The sequence below is a fragment of the Archocentrus centrarchus genome, chromosome 24 (genome assembly GCF_007364275.1).
Source record: "Archocentrus centrarchus isolate MPI-CPG fArcCen1 chromosome 24, fArcCen1, whole genome shotgun sequence".
Taxonomy (NCBI): domain Eukaryota; kingdom Metazoa; phylum Chordata; class Actinopteri; order Cichliformes; family Cichlidae; genus Archocentrus; species Archocentrus centrarchus.
In genome coordinates this window covers 5,785,408-5,798,892 of record NC_044369.1, presented here as the reverse complement: position 1 = coordinate 5,798,892, position 13,485 = coordinate 5,785,408, and the positions used below count along the sequence as shown (strand labels likewise).

Sequence of the window (13,485 nt, the reverse complement as noted above, 5' to 3'; positions counted from 1 at the left end):
CCACTATAAAAGCAAACTTTTTGATAGTTTGTGGATCTGGAGCATTTAATCATGTGTTAATACAATGTCACATTCTTCCCAGGAGTCGATGTCCCAGCAAATTCACCCCAAGGTCAGACTGTGCAATGCTCGGAGAAATTGACAAAAACCAAAGAGCTACACATCAGACTCACAGGCCTCACTTAGCATGTTAAAGTTCATGGCAGTACCGTAAATAAGTATGGCTTGTTTGGAAGGGTTACCCAGAGAAAGCATCTGAACAAACCACAAGATTTCTGAAACAATGTCCTTTGGACAGATAAGACCGTGGAGATGTTGGCCCATAATGCATAGCAGCATGTTTGGAGAAAACCAAACACAGCATGTTAGCACAAACATCTCATACCAGCTGCGAAACACGGTGGTGGAGGGGTGATGATTTTGGTTTGTTATGCAGCCACAGGACCTGGGCACCTTGCAGTCATTGAGTCGACCAAGAGCTCCTCTGTATGCCAAAGTGTTCTAGAGTCAAATGTGAGACCATCTGTTCAACAGCTAAAGGGACAAGGCTCTCAAGCACAGCAGCAAATCTACAACAGAACGGCTGAAAAAGACAAGAATCAAGGTGCAATCTCCCAGTCAGAGTCCAGACCTCAACCTGATTGAAATGCTGTGGTTGGACCTTAAAGAGGGCTGTGCATAAACAAATGCCCACAGTGAACCGAAGCACAGTAAAGACAATTCCTTGACAAAGATGTGAGAGGCTGATAAAATGATACAGAAAAACTGTTACTTCAAGGTATTGTTGGTTCTACAAGCTATTAGATCAGGGGGTGTACTTGTTTTTCATGACTGTACATCATGATGGATTTTATAGTCAGATCAAAAATTTAAGTTTGGAATTACTTTGGAGTTCAACCAAATATTTGTCCATTTGTTTTTTCCTGATGGCGTCAACTGTAGTTTGTGTTACACAGCAAAAGTTATCATCCATGCAAACTTAAATTAGACAGTAAACATCGAAGCGTGGTACCTATAAATTGCATATCATGGATGGGGTCATCACTGTGGTATAACTAATTGATTTGTGGCCTATGAAGGTTCTCCATCTTGGTTTAACAAAACCAAACATGACAATTGTTTGTTTTTTCTAACTGCACATTGATTGTGTAGCAACAAAGCCTTTCAAGAAGAAAGTCTCTCCACTTGGCAGCCATCTAAGCATATATATTTGGGCACTTATTTGGGGTTTTGTTTGTTTGCTTGTTTGTTTGTTTGTTTGGAGCATTAACTAATTAACTTCATTGATCACCAGGACAGAAAAATAGCATGTTCAGAATCACCAGTCAAATCGGACATAGTTCTAGCACCATCTTCAGTGCTCAATTGATGTTAAATTTACTGGTACTGATGTCATGCTTTTCTACTCTTACTGGGAGAGCAGAAGTGCTTCTGAGCTACAAGTCACATCTCCCATTCACACAGCACTTTATTCTAACAATCCTAGGGCCCTTATATGGGCCCAAATACATGTGAAAATGAACCCCGGGAATGTTAAAGGGTTAAGCATTTTTTTAGTCATGTACACGCTTGCACTCAAATGGTGTTCTATATCTTGCCCAAGGACACTTCAAAAGGTGGACTGTGTGAGCCAAGGATCAAAACACTGACCTTCAGATTAATAGATGACCCGCTCTGCTTCCTGTGCCACAGCAGCCTAGTCAGTAACAAAATGTCTCTGGTACCATTTTGTCAATCACAAGGTCTCCATGCCCTCACTGTTTTCCTGGATCATTTAAAACAATAAACTCATAAATCAAGTGAGAAGTTGGGTCTTTTTCTATTCAGTCAGATTTCTTTTTCCAACCAGAGGAGATGTGTTTGTCCACCATAAATCTTTATGTAGTGAAATAATAATCCACAAGGAATGGTCAAAGTTGGTGTCCACATTTTCACACATCACCCGTGCTCTTGTTCTTATGATCTGATCTGAGTTTCAAGCCCTGCATTTAAAACAAAAACACCCAAATGCCCTCTATCTTCTCTGGCATAAAGCCACAGTGCAGTCATTTCTCACAGTCATACACTAAAAAGGGGCCTGTATTGCTAGTCAGCTGGTGTTCTGCTCTGCTCCAAGAAGCTTTGAATAAGGTGAGCATTATTATGTTACAGCAGCTTCATGGTCCGAAGAAGAGAACATGCTACCTGTTTTAAAATCCTTGTGTGTTGTGTTGGCTGCAGGTTAGTTTAGGCATTAAGATTCTATTCGACAGTCTAAAAACCTGAATGCACATTAGACAGGCTTTTAAGCCACATCCCTTTCAGATACCTCAGTTTCTCCACCTTGGGTCTCCAAGTGATCTACGGGGTCAGGATTAAGACCTGCGCTAAAACAATTGGATCAGTCTGCCACAGGACCTAAGGGTCAGTGTCTCAGTTCATGTCTTTGTATGTTTATCCCACACTCTTGTTCTTTGGTATCATCACTTTTACTTGTTAAATGGATTCACACACCAGCAAAGTAACAAATATTGACCGTTTGGTAATGGAAAGAAGATTGAAGAAGCGGGTCTCAGCACACAAACAGCACAGCGAGAAAAGACGAGAGGAGGTGAATGTAACAACAATACGGTCAGTTTGTAATTAGAGGAGTCACTGCAGTTAGGAGTAACTAATGTTCTCGCTTTAATTTAAGGAATACAAGGTATGCTTTTTTACTGAGTTAGTGCACAAAAGTAACAATGATCAATACCAATGAATAAGATAGATTAGTGTCTTTTGAAACTCAAACTGGGGTCCGCACAAATCAAATTAGTGAAGGACACTAAGGATTGTCTCTGAAAATTAAAAGTTCTCTGAAAAATTGTAGTAGTGCTGCTTCAAAGTCAACATTTAGAGCTTGTGTTTTGTGATGTGTTTAAGAGAAACCGAATACGTAGGCAGGGATTAAAGAGATTAAATTATTAAGTAGTAGGGTCAATGGACCAACTTCTTTCAAAGAGGGAAGGGGAATGAATGAGACCCTAAACAGATTTTTTGGAAGTATAAAATTGAGCATTGTGCAGCAGATCTCATCTAGGACACAATAGCAAAGTTGCGCTAGCCTGCTCACTTTCAGTGGTTCATTTGCAAGCCCCTTTGTAACCCGCTGCCAACCTAACTCCTCCTTTACGTTTGACTGAAGAAGGTCTTTGTTGCTGCTCTCCCTGAACCAGGCTTTCAGTGTATACATGCTTAAACACTAAGTAGAATGTACAAAACATTATTTGTGAAGGAAATTAGTACTGAACAACAAGAATTAATAGGCTCAAGAGCTGATTAGGGGTGTGGAGGTCAGATCATGCTAAATGGAGAGAAACACTAAAGCAGAAGTGGGTACATTTTTTTTAATAGCTCACCCATCTGGATACTGTCCATCCATCCATTCTCATCCGCTGTACAGGTCACAGAGAGACAAACAACCATTCACATGCACATTCACACCTATGGGCAATTTAGAATCACCAATTAACCTAACCCCAGTAATTGCATGTCTTTGGACTGTGGGAGGAAACCCACGCAAACACGGGGAGAATATGCAAACTCCACACAGAAAGGCCCGAGCCAAGGTGGAATCGCGCCCAGGACCTTCTTGCTGTGAGGCAGCAGGGCCACTGTCTCCAAATCATACATCAGAGCAGGTGTCACTACTAAGAAAACGACAGGAGGCAGAGCCGAAGATATTATGATTTTCATTGGGAGTGACCAGGATGGACAAGATTAGAAATGAATATATCAGAGGGACAGCTCAGGCTGAGGAGTTTGGAGATAAAGTTAGAGAAGCAAGGTTGAGACGGTTTGGACATGTGCAGAGGAGGGATAGTGGATATACTGGACAAAGGATGTTGAAGATGGAGCTGCCAGGCAGGGTTAGAGGAAGCTCTCTGGTGAGGTCCAAGGATGTAGTGAAGGATGCTAGGGACAGGGTGAGATGGAGGCAGATGATCCACTGTGATGACCCCTAAAGTTAGCAGCCAAAAGAAGAAGTTTAGCTGTTGGCTACTTTGTGTAAATCTGAGGTACTGGCATAGATACCACTGGAAGAAAAAATTGTCAATCTCAAAAGAAGCTGTATTATACCAACTTACGACCATAAAAGTACAGCAGTACAGTGAAGTACAAGAAGGGCACGTTTAACTGTCATTTTAAAATGGCTGTCTAGAAGAAGAAAGGACGTCTCATGCTGTTAAATGTCTGCTTTTGACTCTTCTCTCCTTGTGCCTCTTCTTTACCTCACATCTTAGATTGAAGGGACTAAAACACGAGCAGAGGAGGCAAGGAAAGAAACTCAGGATGTACAGACTGAGAAATGAAAAGAAGGAATGCAGAGCTTAGATGCTGATAAGTTTAGTATATACAGTTAAATCATTTTGTTTGTGTGTCGTGCTCATCTGATTGCACTTTATTGCACTGTGCTGATTTTAAAACATGGAGTATGGAAATGAGAATATTTCCAGCTGACAGACAAAAAACACACACAGTAGGTGGGCAGATATAAATACACAGAGGGACCAAAAGTGTTACTAAAGCAACAAAAAAAGAGTTAAATCTGCACCAAAGCAAGGACCTTTTAATGATTTGAGTTCTCTTTAAGTAATATTGTTCACTTTAATTAAATTAATCTTAGTGATAACTTTCGAGGACTGTTTCTGGACTAAAAAGAGTTAAATCAGAAATGAGGCTCCTGATAGACTGCAGAAACACTTGATGGCCACATGACACACAGACATCAAGTCCCGACAGCAACAGCAGCACCAACTGTTTCCCAGAGAAGTAAAAGCATGTTTCCTGTAACCCGCTGCTAGAAAGGCACAAAATGTGGATACTCACACTTCAAAAACAGCTTTTTCTGCCAGAGTAAACACTCGGCTGCCAGCAGCGTAACATTAGTAGGTCTTCACTGATGTTACGTGTGTGTGTTTTGTGGCAACCCTCCAGTAAACAGTGCTAATGCGTGATGCTAATGCAGTGTATGCCTGTCAGTTGTTTTTGCTAATAGTCAAATATGTTTTTCTGTTTAAACTGTGTGTTAAATTCTTGTCAGGAAGCCAAAGCCGAGATCAAAAAGCTAAATAAAACAAACTGATTTATTCATATAAGTGTAATAAAAATCATATATGAAATTACACTGTTTATTGTTTTAGTAATTAAATAATTGAGACTCTTTCTTCCAGATGCTTATATGTTCCAGAAAACCAGGAAACTGGAAGTGTGCAGGGTGATTACCTGACTGGCACCTGTCCATACTGCATTAGCCTACATACTAATTCATTCCTGTACATGCACGATGCTAACTGACCAAAAAAGTTTGAGTCTGTTGTTCTCTCGCTGTCAGTCTAAATGAGTTTTTAATCTTTGCCAAATGAAGCGCAGCGTTAATTCAAGCAGGACACGATGTCGGCTCGTAGACACAGGCACTTAGGATTTGTGTATCTGCCACTAAAGCGCACTGATCAATACCATTATTAAATTACTAAACTCTAATCCTGAGTGTGAGTTAAAAAAAAAAAACAGGAATTTTTCTTTAATGTATAAGCCAAGATCATCTTAACCCTCTGAGGTCTAAGTCGTCATCAGCGAAGACCCCAATCCTATCTCTAACTCAAAGGCAGTTAGAATATGTAATTATTGTTTTTCTCAAACTGTTTTTGTCTTGGCAATCAGCAGATAAGAAACAGAAGAAGTGAAGATAAACTTATTCAAGTTGACGACAGCTGCAGTGCATTATCAGTTTCCCTACAAGCGTTGGACCTAAAGTAATACAACATGAGACAGTGAGAGGAGGGGAAGGGTTAAACACAGATGGCAGAGCTCTTCAGTTTTCAATTCACTTTACTATTTTTTGTGGTCAAGTCAAAATCTCTTGCAAACATAATGTAAACCTCCACAATGCTGTGTTAGTCACACAGGTCTAGAGACCGGTCTGCGACCATCTGGCAACGACTGGTTACTCGGGGAAAAAAAGTGGGTATTGCTTGACTGGTTGGAGTGTAGTTGCTGTCAGTCGCTGTGAAACTGATTGCTAAATTTCCAGTAACACAGGCCAAGTAATCCATCGGTAATCCCTGCTTGCTGGCTGTTCCAAGGTGAAATTGGTTATAAAGAGGTATTGAGTGCTGCACCTGAAACCTCCTTGCAATTGCTTTGGCTGTGAGCAGATTGCTGCAGTTGCTTGCAGTTTGCATGGAACACACGCACTTGTGAGCACTCACCAACTGCTCTCTGAGCAGTAGTAAAACTGTGAAAAGTGTGACACAAACCAGAAATCAAGACTTTTCACTTTCACAGAACATGGAGCTTTTTAAAAGCGTTGGCTGCAGCAGTAAGGCACAACTTTCACGTTGAAGGGGAATGGTTTCAGGTTTGTATAACATTTTTACTGCGCCTCAGCCAGCAGTTGGCAATTGTTTGCAGGCAAGTCAGCATCTTCAGTACAAACTACAGGTGACCACTACAATCTGCTGCTGGCTAAAGCAATCAGGAGGAGGTTTTCGGTGCAGCACCCACTTTGTAACCACTCAAGAAACCAGCCGGGGAATGCACATTTTTGGCTCCCAACCAGTTGTTGCCAGATGTTCGCTGACCGGTGCTTGAGCTCGTGGCGCTGAGGCCGTAGGTCTCCTTCAAGTCACTGCTACAGTGCTGCAGATGTGTGCCATAGTAAACACAGAAAAGAGAAACGGAATGCAACAGATCAGCCCCGTGTCACAATACCAGATCCAGCTCAATGTGGGACTGATAATCAGTACAAATACATAAATATAGTTTTGTTTGACGCTAATCATTATTTTTTAACATTTGGCCCATTTGGAGGAATTATTTTCTGCAGTCATTTAGTTATTTATTGCTCAATTTAACTGAGAAAATATATTGAACTAAATATCAGCATTGCAAAATTAAAACTGTTGCTTTATTACACACACAGTCAAACTGACTGAGGCACAAAACACCTTCATGAAAGCCATTCTGAACAGGAACAAAAAAACCTTATAGGAACTACAGTGTTTACGAGACTTGAAATATGAGGGAGAAAAATGGTCTCCACTTTCTTTAATATCAGAAATGCACAGGAGGGTGACTTATAATTTCAGTTTTTCCGGCACTTCAAATGTCAGAAAATAGCCTGTGCACTATGATGCATTCAGACATAGAAGGTGACCCCGAGTTGTGCTGTGTGCAGCAGAACTAGTCTGTTTCTTAGCTCTTGATGCTTCAGTGGTCAGTTTCTCCTTCAGCTCATGGAGGATTTTAAATGAAATACTTCCCTCTTTCTCTCTTCCTCACTGTTCCATTTCAATTTTTTTTATCCCACTTGCCTCTTTCCCTCCCACTCCATCATCTCCTCCTACACTGTTCATTATCTTAAATTTTGCCTGTCGCTCTGTCTCCCTCTGGTCCTCCCACTCCTCCATTTCCCTCTTTCTACCTGTTTTCCTGCCCCCCCTCTTATTGTTCTTCTCTCACGCTCCCCTGTTCCCCTTTTTTTTCTCCCCATCTCATTTCTCTATCAGGAGCTGGAGGAGCGTCTCCGCCACCATCACCATGCAGAGCTGCAGTCTCTCAGAGAGGCTCACCGCCAGAGCATCGAGACGCTCAAACAGCAGTCAGAACAGGAGCTGCAAACACTCCGCTTTGAACTGGAGGATGAGGGCAAAGCCATGCTAGGTAAAGGCTTTAGTGTGTGTGTTTTGGTGGCTCTGTGTTTGAGTGTGGGAGCACACATAAAACCAGATTAACCCTCCGATGACTTTTTAGTACATTTTGTGCTGATTCAGGGTTTTTAGTCAAAGTCTGAACTGATTTTACAGTTTAAACAGAAACTTTAGCGCTCGAAAGAACAGAAAAATGTTTAAGTAGAAACTGCAAGTATAGACACAAATATACGTATGAATAAGAGACTGCTGGCCAGACTCCAATCCAGCCACGATACCCTCTCCCTGCACACTATCACTCTGTTTGCACCTCTGCATGGAGGGTCTGCCATATTAACTTCTGTTCCAAACCAAATAGCCTTAAGTGGAAGTCATTTATGAAGCCCTCCAACACCCCCTGTGGCAGCTGTTTTGTATCCAAATAGTGGAGGCTTTGCACACCTGCAAATATGAATTCCTGATGGTTATTTTAGAAGAAGCCAGATGGAAAAAATATAGACATTTAAGCATCAAAAAATGGGTCAGGTGCTGAGCAGAGTCATGTATTTCAGAAGAAAGTCTTCATTGAAAGAAGATATTGGCAATGAAATATTTGAAGGGAAAATCTATGGACTAATGTCTTGTTACAGTCTGTGCAAATTAGGGCTGCCAGAGTTGTTTTGGTTAATATAGTAGTTATTACACATACAGTCAAATATTTCAAGCCTTTGTTTGAATTATAATCATTATGGCTTAAAGACAGATTAGATACTGAAATCTAGTATCTAATTTTTTTAGAATATTTCCTAAGACTGGTCAAAAAAAAAAGATTTACAATACAGAAATCTCCAACTTCTGAAAAGTGCGTTCATTTTTGCAGTGTTATGGAGGCAATCACTTTGTGGCACTGCTGCGGTGTTGCTGAAGCCCAGGTTGCTTTGATAGTGGCCTTCAGCTCATCTGTATTTTTGGGTCAGTTCTTTCTCATCTTCCTCTCGACAACACCCCATAGATTCAGGATTCAGGTCAGGTGAATTGGCTGACCAAGTGCAGTCAGTACTGTGAGCAGGTGCTAAGTCCTGCTGGAAAAGGAACTCAGCATTTCCATAAAGCTCATGAGCAGATAGAAGCACAAAGTGCTCTAAAATCTCCTGGTAGACACTGCCAGGAGATTTTAGAGCACTTCATTCTCTAAAATCTCCACCACCAACAGCTCACACAGTGTCCCAAAACATGACTGACTACAGAAACGTCACACAGGACTTCAGACACCTTGGATTCTGTGCCTCTCCACTTTTCCTCCACTCTCTAGGACCTTGATCTCTGAATGAAACGTAAAATTTACTTTAATCTGAAGAGAACTTTAGACCACTGAGCAGCTGTCCAGTTCTTTTCCCCCTTAGCCCAGGTCAGAAGCTTCTGATGTTGTCTCTCGGTCAGGATTGCCTTGATATTGCTACAGTTGTAGCTCCTTTGCTGAAGATGCCTGTGTGTGCGTGTTGGCTTGTGATGCACTGACACCAACTGCAGTCCACACTTTGTGAAGATCCCCCAAGTTGTTCAACTTTCCTTGATAATCCTCTCAAGGCTGCTGTCATCCCCGATGCTTGTGCACCTTTTCCTATCGCACTTTTCACTGTCAGTCAACTTTCCATTAATATCCTTCAATACAGCACTCTGAGAACAGCCAGCAATTTCAGCAATGACCTTCTGTGGCTTACCCTCCTTGTGGAGGGTCAATGATTGTCATGTGGACAACTGTCAAGTCAGCGGTCTTCCCCATGATTGTGGATGCATGTACTGAACTAGACAAAGAACTGTGGTATTTATACTCTTTGAATAGTCATTTACTCAAACTTCAGATGGAATATTCTAATAATTTCAGATATTTTCGGGAAACTTATGTTTCATCACATTATTGCGTCATAAGCAGTGATCAGTGACAACAGTCCTCATGTAGTGCAACGATGGGCGATTACTGCATTATTTTTATCTGCTGTCATTGTGTTTTTGTCCTGTTTGTTGTCTTTCGTCTCGTCTCTGTTTGCTCCCTTCAACTCCCCCCGCCGGTCCTGCCAGATCGCCGCCCCCTCCTCAAGCCTCGATCTGGTGTCTTGCTGTTAAGACAGTCCTTCCTCCCCACTGTCGCCCAGTGCTTCCTCATACAGGATACTTATGGTTCTTGCAACGTAAAGCACATTTAGACAGCCATTACAATAGCTATCATTTTAGAACACTGCAGAATCCAAGACATATGGATGTTATTTGCATCCTTTCATCACAGACTGCATTATTACTTCTGTCTGTCTTGTGTTAGTGCTTTTATTTGACAGGAAAATATCTAGTCTTTTTTTTTTTTTTTTTTTATAATGCAATGTCTTGACAACAGATACATCTAAGAGCAAAATGAGGACATCAACAGGAAGCTAAAGTCTACGATAAACCATATAAGCTCAAAAAAAAGTGAAGTGAAATCTCAAGCTTGCCCAGTTTTGCCAACAAACCAGTACTGTGCAGTGATAAATGGTCTTCCATTAACCTCCATGTCACGGTCCTGACACTGGCAAGCTGCTTCCATCGATCTCTCACTTCTCAAATCTTGGCATCCTTTTATTACCTTTTTCTTTTTTTATCTCTCTTACCTTTTTTTCTATGTCGTCCCCATACATGTCTGTATTTGTGTGTCCTTTTTTCTGCTTATACATCTTCTGAATGTTTTTAAACTGCAGAGAGAAATCATGTGCGGTTCACGGCTTTGTTCCTTTTTTTCCTTCCAAAGCTAATAGCAGTGTGTTCCCTCACAGCGCTTCTCTAAACCATTAGACTGTTTGCAATAAAAGGTGTTCATTGGAGTGAGGATTAAAGGCCACTCGAGTAAAGGCAGCAGAGGCAGTCTTCTTTGTGTGCAAAGTAAAAGAAGAGAAAAAAGAAGTAATGTAATAAGAATGCCTTTGGATGTAATGAGCTCTTTTTGCAAACAGAAAAAAAAAATTTAAAAGGAGCTTTCTGAGTCAGTCTTACCCGGTAACACTGAATCTGAAATATGCAGACTAGCTTTGTTTCATCGTGTGCATAATGCTCTGTTAAAAATGAAACATGACGTCCTGACACTCTTGTGTTCGACTGCAGCGTCTCTGCGATCAGAGCTGAACCACATCCACGCGTCAGCCATCGAGCACCTGAGACAAACTCACCAACAGGAGTCGACCGCTGCCAAGGCTGAGCTGGAGAAAACCATCGAGAACAACCGGACGCAGGTACTGTGAGACTCACTGAATACAGGCCGGCTTATCACGCGAGCATTTCCAACCACATTCAGATTGATTTTCATTACCACCATTTCCATGCCACTACACCGCTGCAGGGCAACAACGCTACATGATGAATGAGTGTCTAGTGAAGTATGAATCTTCCAAAAACACTTGAGCGTGTCCTTTCTCTTTCGTGGCTGCAGTGAGGATTGTGTGAGTCCATAGTATAACGCACACATTCAGCCACACTCTCCAGTCGTACACACCAAGCCCGAGCTTTGTGCACCAGTGAACCAGTTCATTTGGATCAACGCCACAGATCGCTGATATTTTTATGGATTTTTCTTTATATCATCAAGTTTTTAAAGTAGCCCGAGGTTATGCTGAAGTGATTAGTCATTTAATCGATTACTTGAGGAACAAAAGAATAATTGAGGACAAGCTAGATCAAAAAGTTAGAAGTGCTTAAAAAAAGATTTTTACGAGGAAAGACTGACCATTTTATATTATTTTACAGAGTAAAGATTTAATAGAATTTTATAGAATTAATAGAAAAAGAAAGAAAGAAAGAAAGAAAGAAAGAAAGAATGAATGAATGAATAGAAAGTCGTTACAGCCCAAGATAATGTCCAAACCAAGTGGCTTCTGGTAGAACTGAAAAATTATGGCTCGTTTATGCTCGCTGCATTGTCTATTTGCACACAAACAGTGACATCACCACCTCTCTATGCCACTCCTACCAGCGCTGAGGGCGGGAGTACTCGCCACAGTATTCTCCTGAATGACAGGTGTCACATCAACACCAACAATATGAGGTCAAAACTGGAAGCAAATAAATTGTTTTTTAAAAGTTTTTTTTCCCACTTCTTTCCAGAAAGCTTCATGTCCCTCTGTATGAATCTCTGAGCTTCTGCACTGATATATCATTAAAATGACGGTTAAAAACTGGCACAGTTGCAAACTTGTGTCTTGAATCGTGCTGCAGCAGCACAGCAGCACCTGCACGAGGTTACAAAAATGTACACAAATGCCTGAAACGACACCAAAGCGCAGTGTGCACCAGCACGTATGATGTCATTCATGTCTTTTGTCATTCTGGACAGTTTCAAACAGCGGGCATAAATGGGCCTTTACGAAGTGCCAAAAATTGCACTTCTTCAGATAACCTCTTGAGGCTGGATCAATCCCCACAAACTCCTTTATATAAGCTTTATTGCAGTAAAAGGCGGATACAAGAAAGGTTTCACTATATGAGGTTAATTTCTTTGTAGCAATAGAGTGAATGTTTTCACCTCACCTGTTTGGCTTTTGGTTTCCTTAAAGTTACAGGTGTGGCCACTTTGATTGACAGCTGTGCACCACAGGCAGCTGCTAATTGTCAGTTAGGCCTCTCTGTTTGTGGTGTTGGTAACTTTTGGGGCATTTTTAATTGAAATTTTCTACCACCTGCTCTGTGATACAGACTGAGTGAAATTCTGTTAACGTATTAGTCTGTTACTTAACGCTCACCAACTAGCAGAGTGTGTCTGTGTGATGTCTGCTAGTGCCTGCATCACTGTCTATTGCTAGCCAAAATTGTTAACATCAGCTGATAACTTTGCAGTCCACTCTCATATACAAATATGGTCACTTCTGGTGATCAAAATGTGACTAAAATACAAAAGTCAAGGCTTCAGAATGGGACTTCATTACGCAACAGGTGGAGCCACAATGAATACATCCATCTTCTGTATACAGCACATGCAAATCTAATTTTTCTAATGTCACACAGTCCTCAAAAAAAAAAAAAGTCATTTTTTCATGGTTTTGTTTTTAATTTTTCCTCTTGCTTCTCTGGCTGAAATCAAAGAAATTCTGTGGGATGGAGACGATATTAAATGATGCTGCCAGCATGCCTCATACAACACCTGCTGCAGGCTCAAACACACAAACACAGACCACCCGGCAGGCAGCCCTCTGAGCACCACTTGTAAATCTTTCTAATTACCCCCAGCACAGTGAGTTCCCTTCTCATCACCTTGTGATACAGATGTTCTAGCAGAGACACACAGCTGGTTGTCTTTAACACACACCACACACACCACCACCTTGAGTCCCTCTTATCTTTAGTCACCAAGACAATAGGAGGACAATAAAAGCTTATAGCACAGTGTTACAGTCTCAACTACCTGTCAGTCAAACAGTGAGTTTTATGGTAATTTGAATCACAAGCAAGGGGGGTGGATGTGACTAAGAAGCCAGTTGGTTGCTCATACAGCAACCAGTCAGCCACAAGGTAATGCAAACCCTGTTTTATCCTCCTTTTTGACCATATGTACACCATAATTTACAAAATTATCATCATATTCTATTAAAAAAGAACTAGCAACTCATCAGGAACGTGTTTTCTGAGGTCATGAATCAAAGGAGACAAAGGCCGGGTTCTCATAGACTTCTAAACAGCCCATTATTTCTGAGCCCTGACGAGTCACCCCCTGCTGGCCTTTAGAAAGAATACACTTCTCTACTGGCTTCACCTTAATGACCCAGCAGCTACATCCACCTTTTATTTAAGGCTGTCAGTGTGGTCTTTAATATCCTGATGA

At 41.3% G+C, this 13,485-nt stretch overlaps 1 protein-coding gene across 2 annotated transcripts in view; it reads left to right on the top strand.

The window, feature by feature from the left end:
- fam184ab (family with sequence similarity 184 member Ab) overlaps nucleotides 1–13,485 on the top strand; it is a 219,091-nt gene that overhangs the window by 166,111 nt on the left and 39,495 nt on the right. For both annotated transcript variants that reach the window (XM_030722256.1, XM_030722255.1), the window contains exons 15-16: nucleotides 7,530–7,683; nucleotides 10,779–10,906. In XM_030722256.1, coding sequence (XP_030578116.1) covers nucleotides 7,530–7,683; nucleotides 10,779–10,906 — 282 coding nt within the window. The remainder of the gene's footprint in view (nucleotides 1–7,529; nucleotides 7,684–10,778; nucleotides 10,907–13,485) is intronic.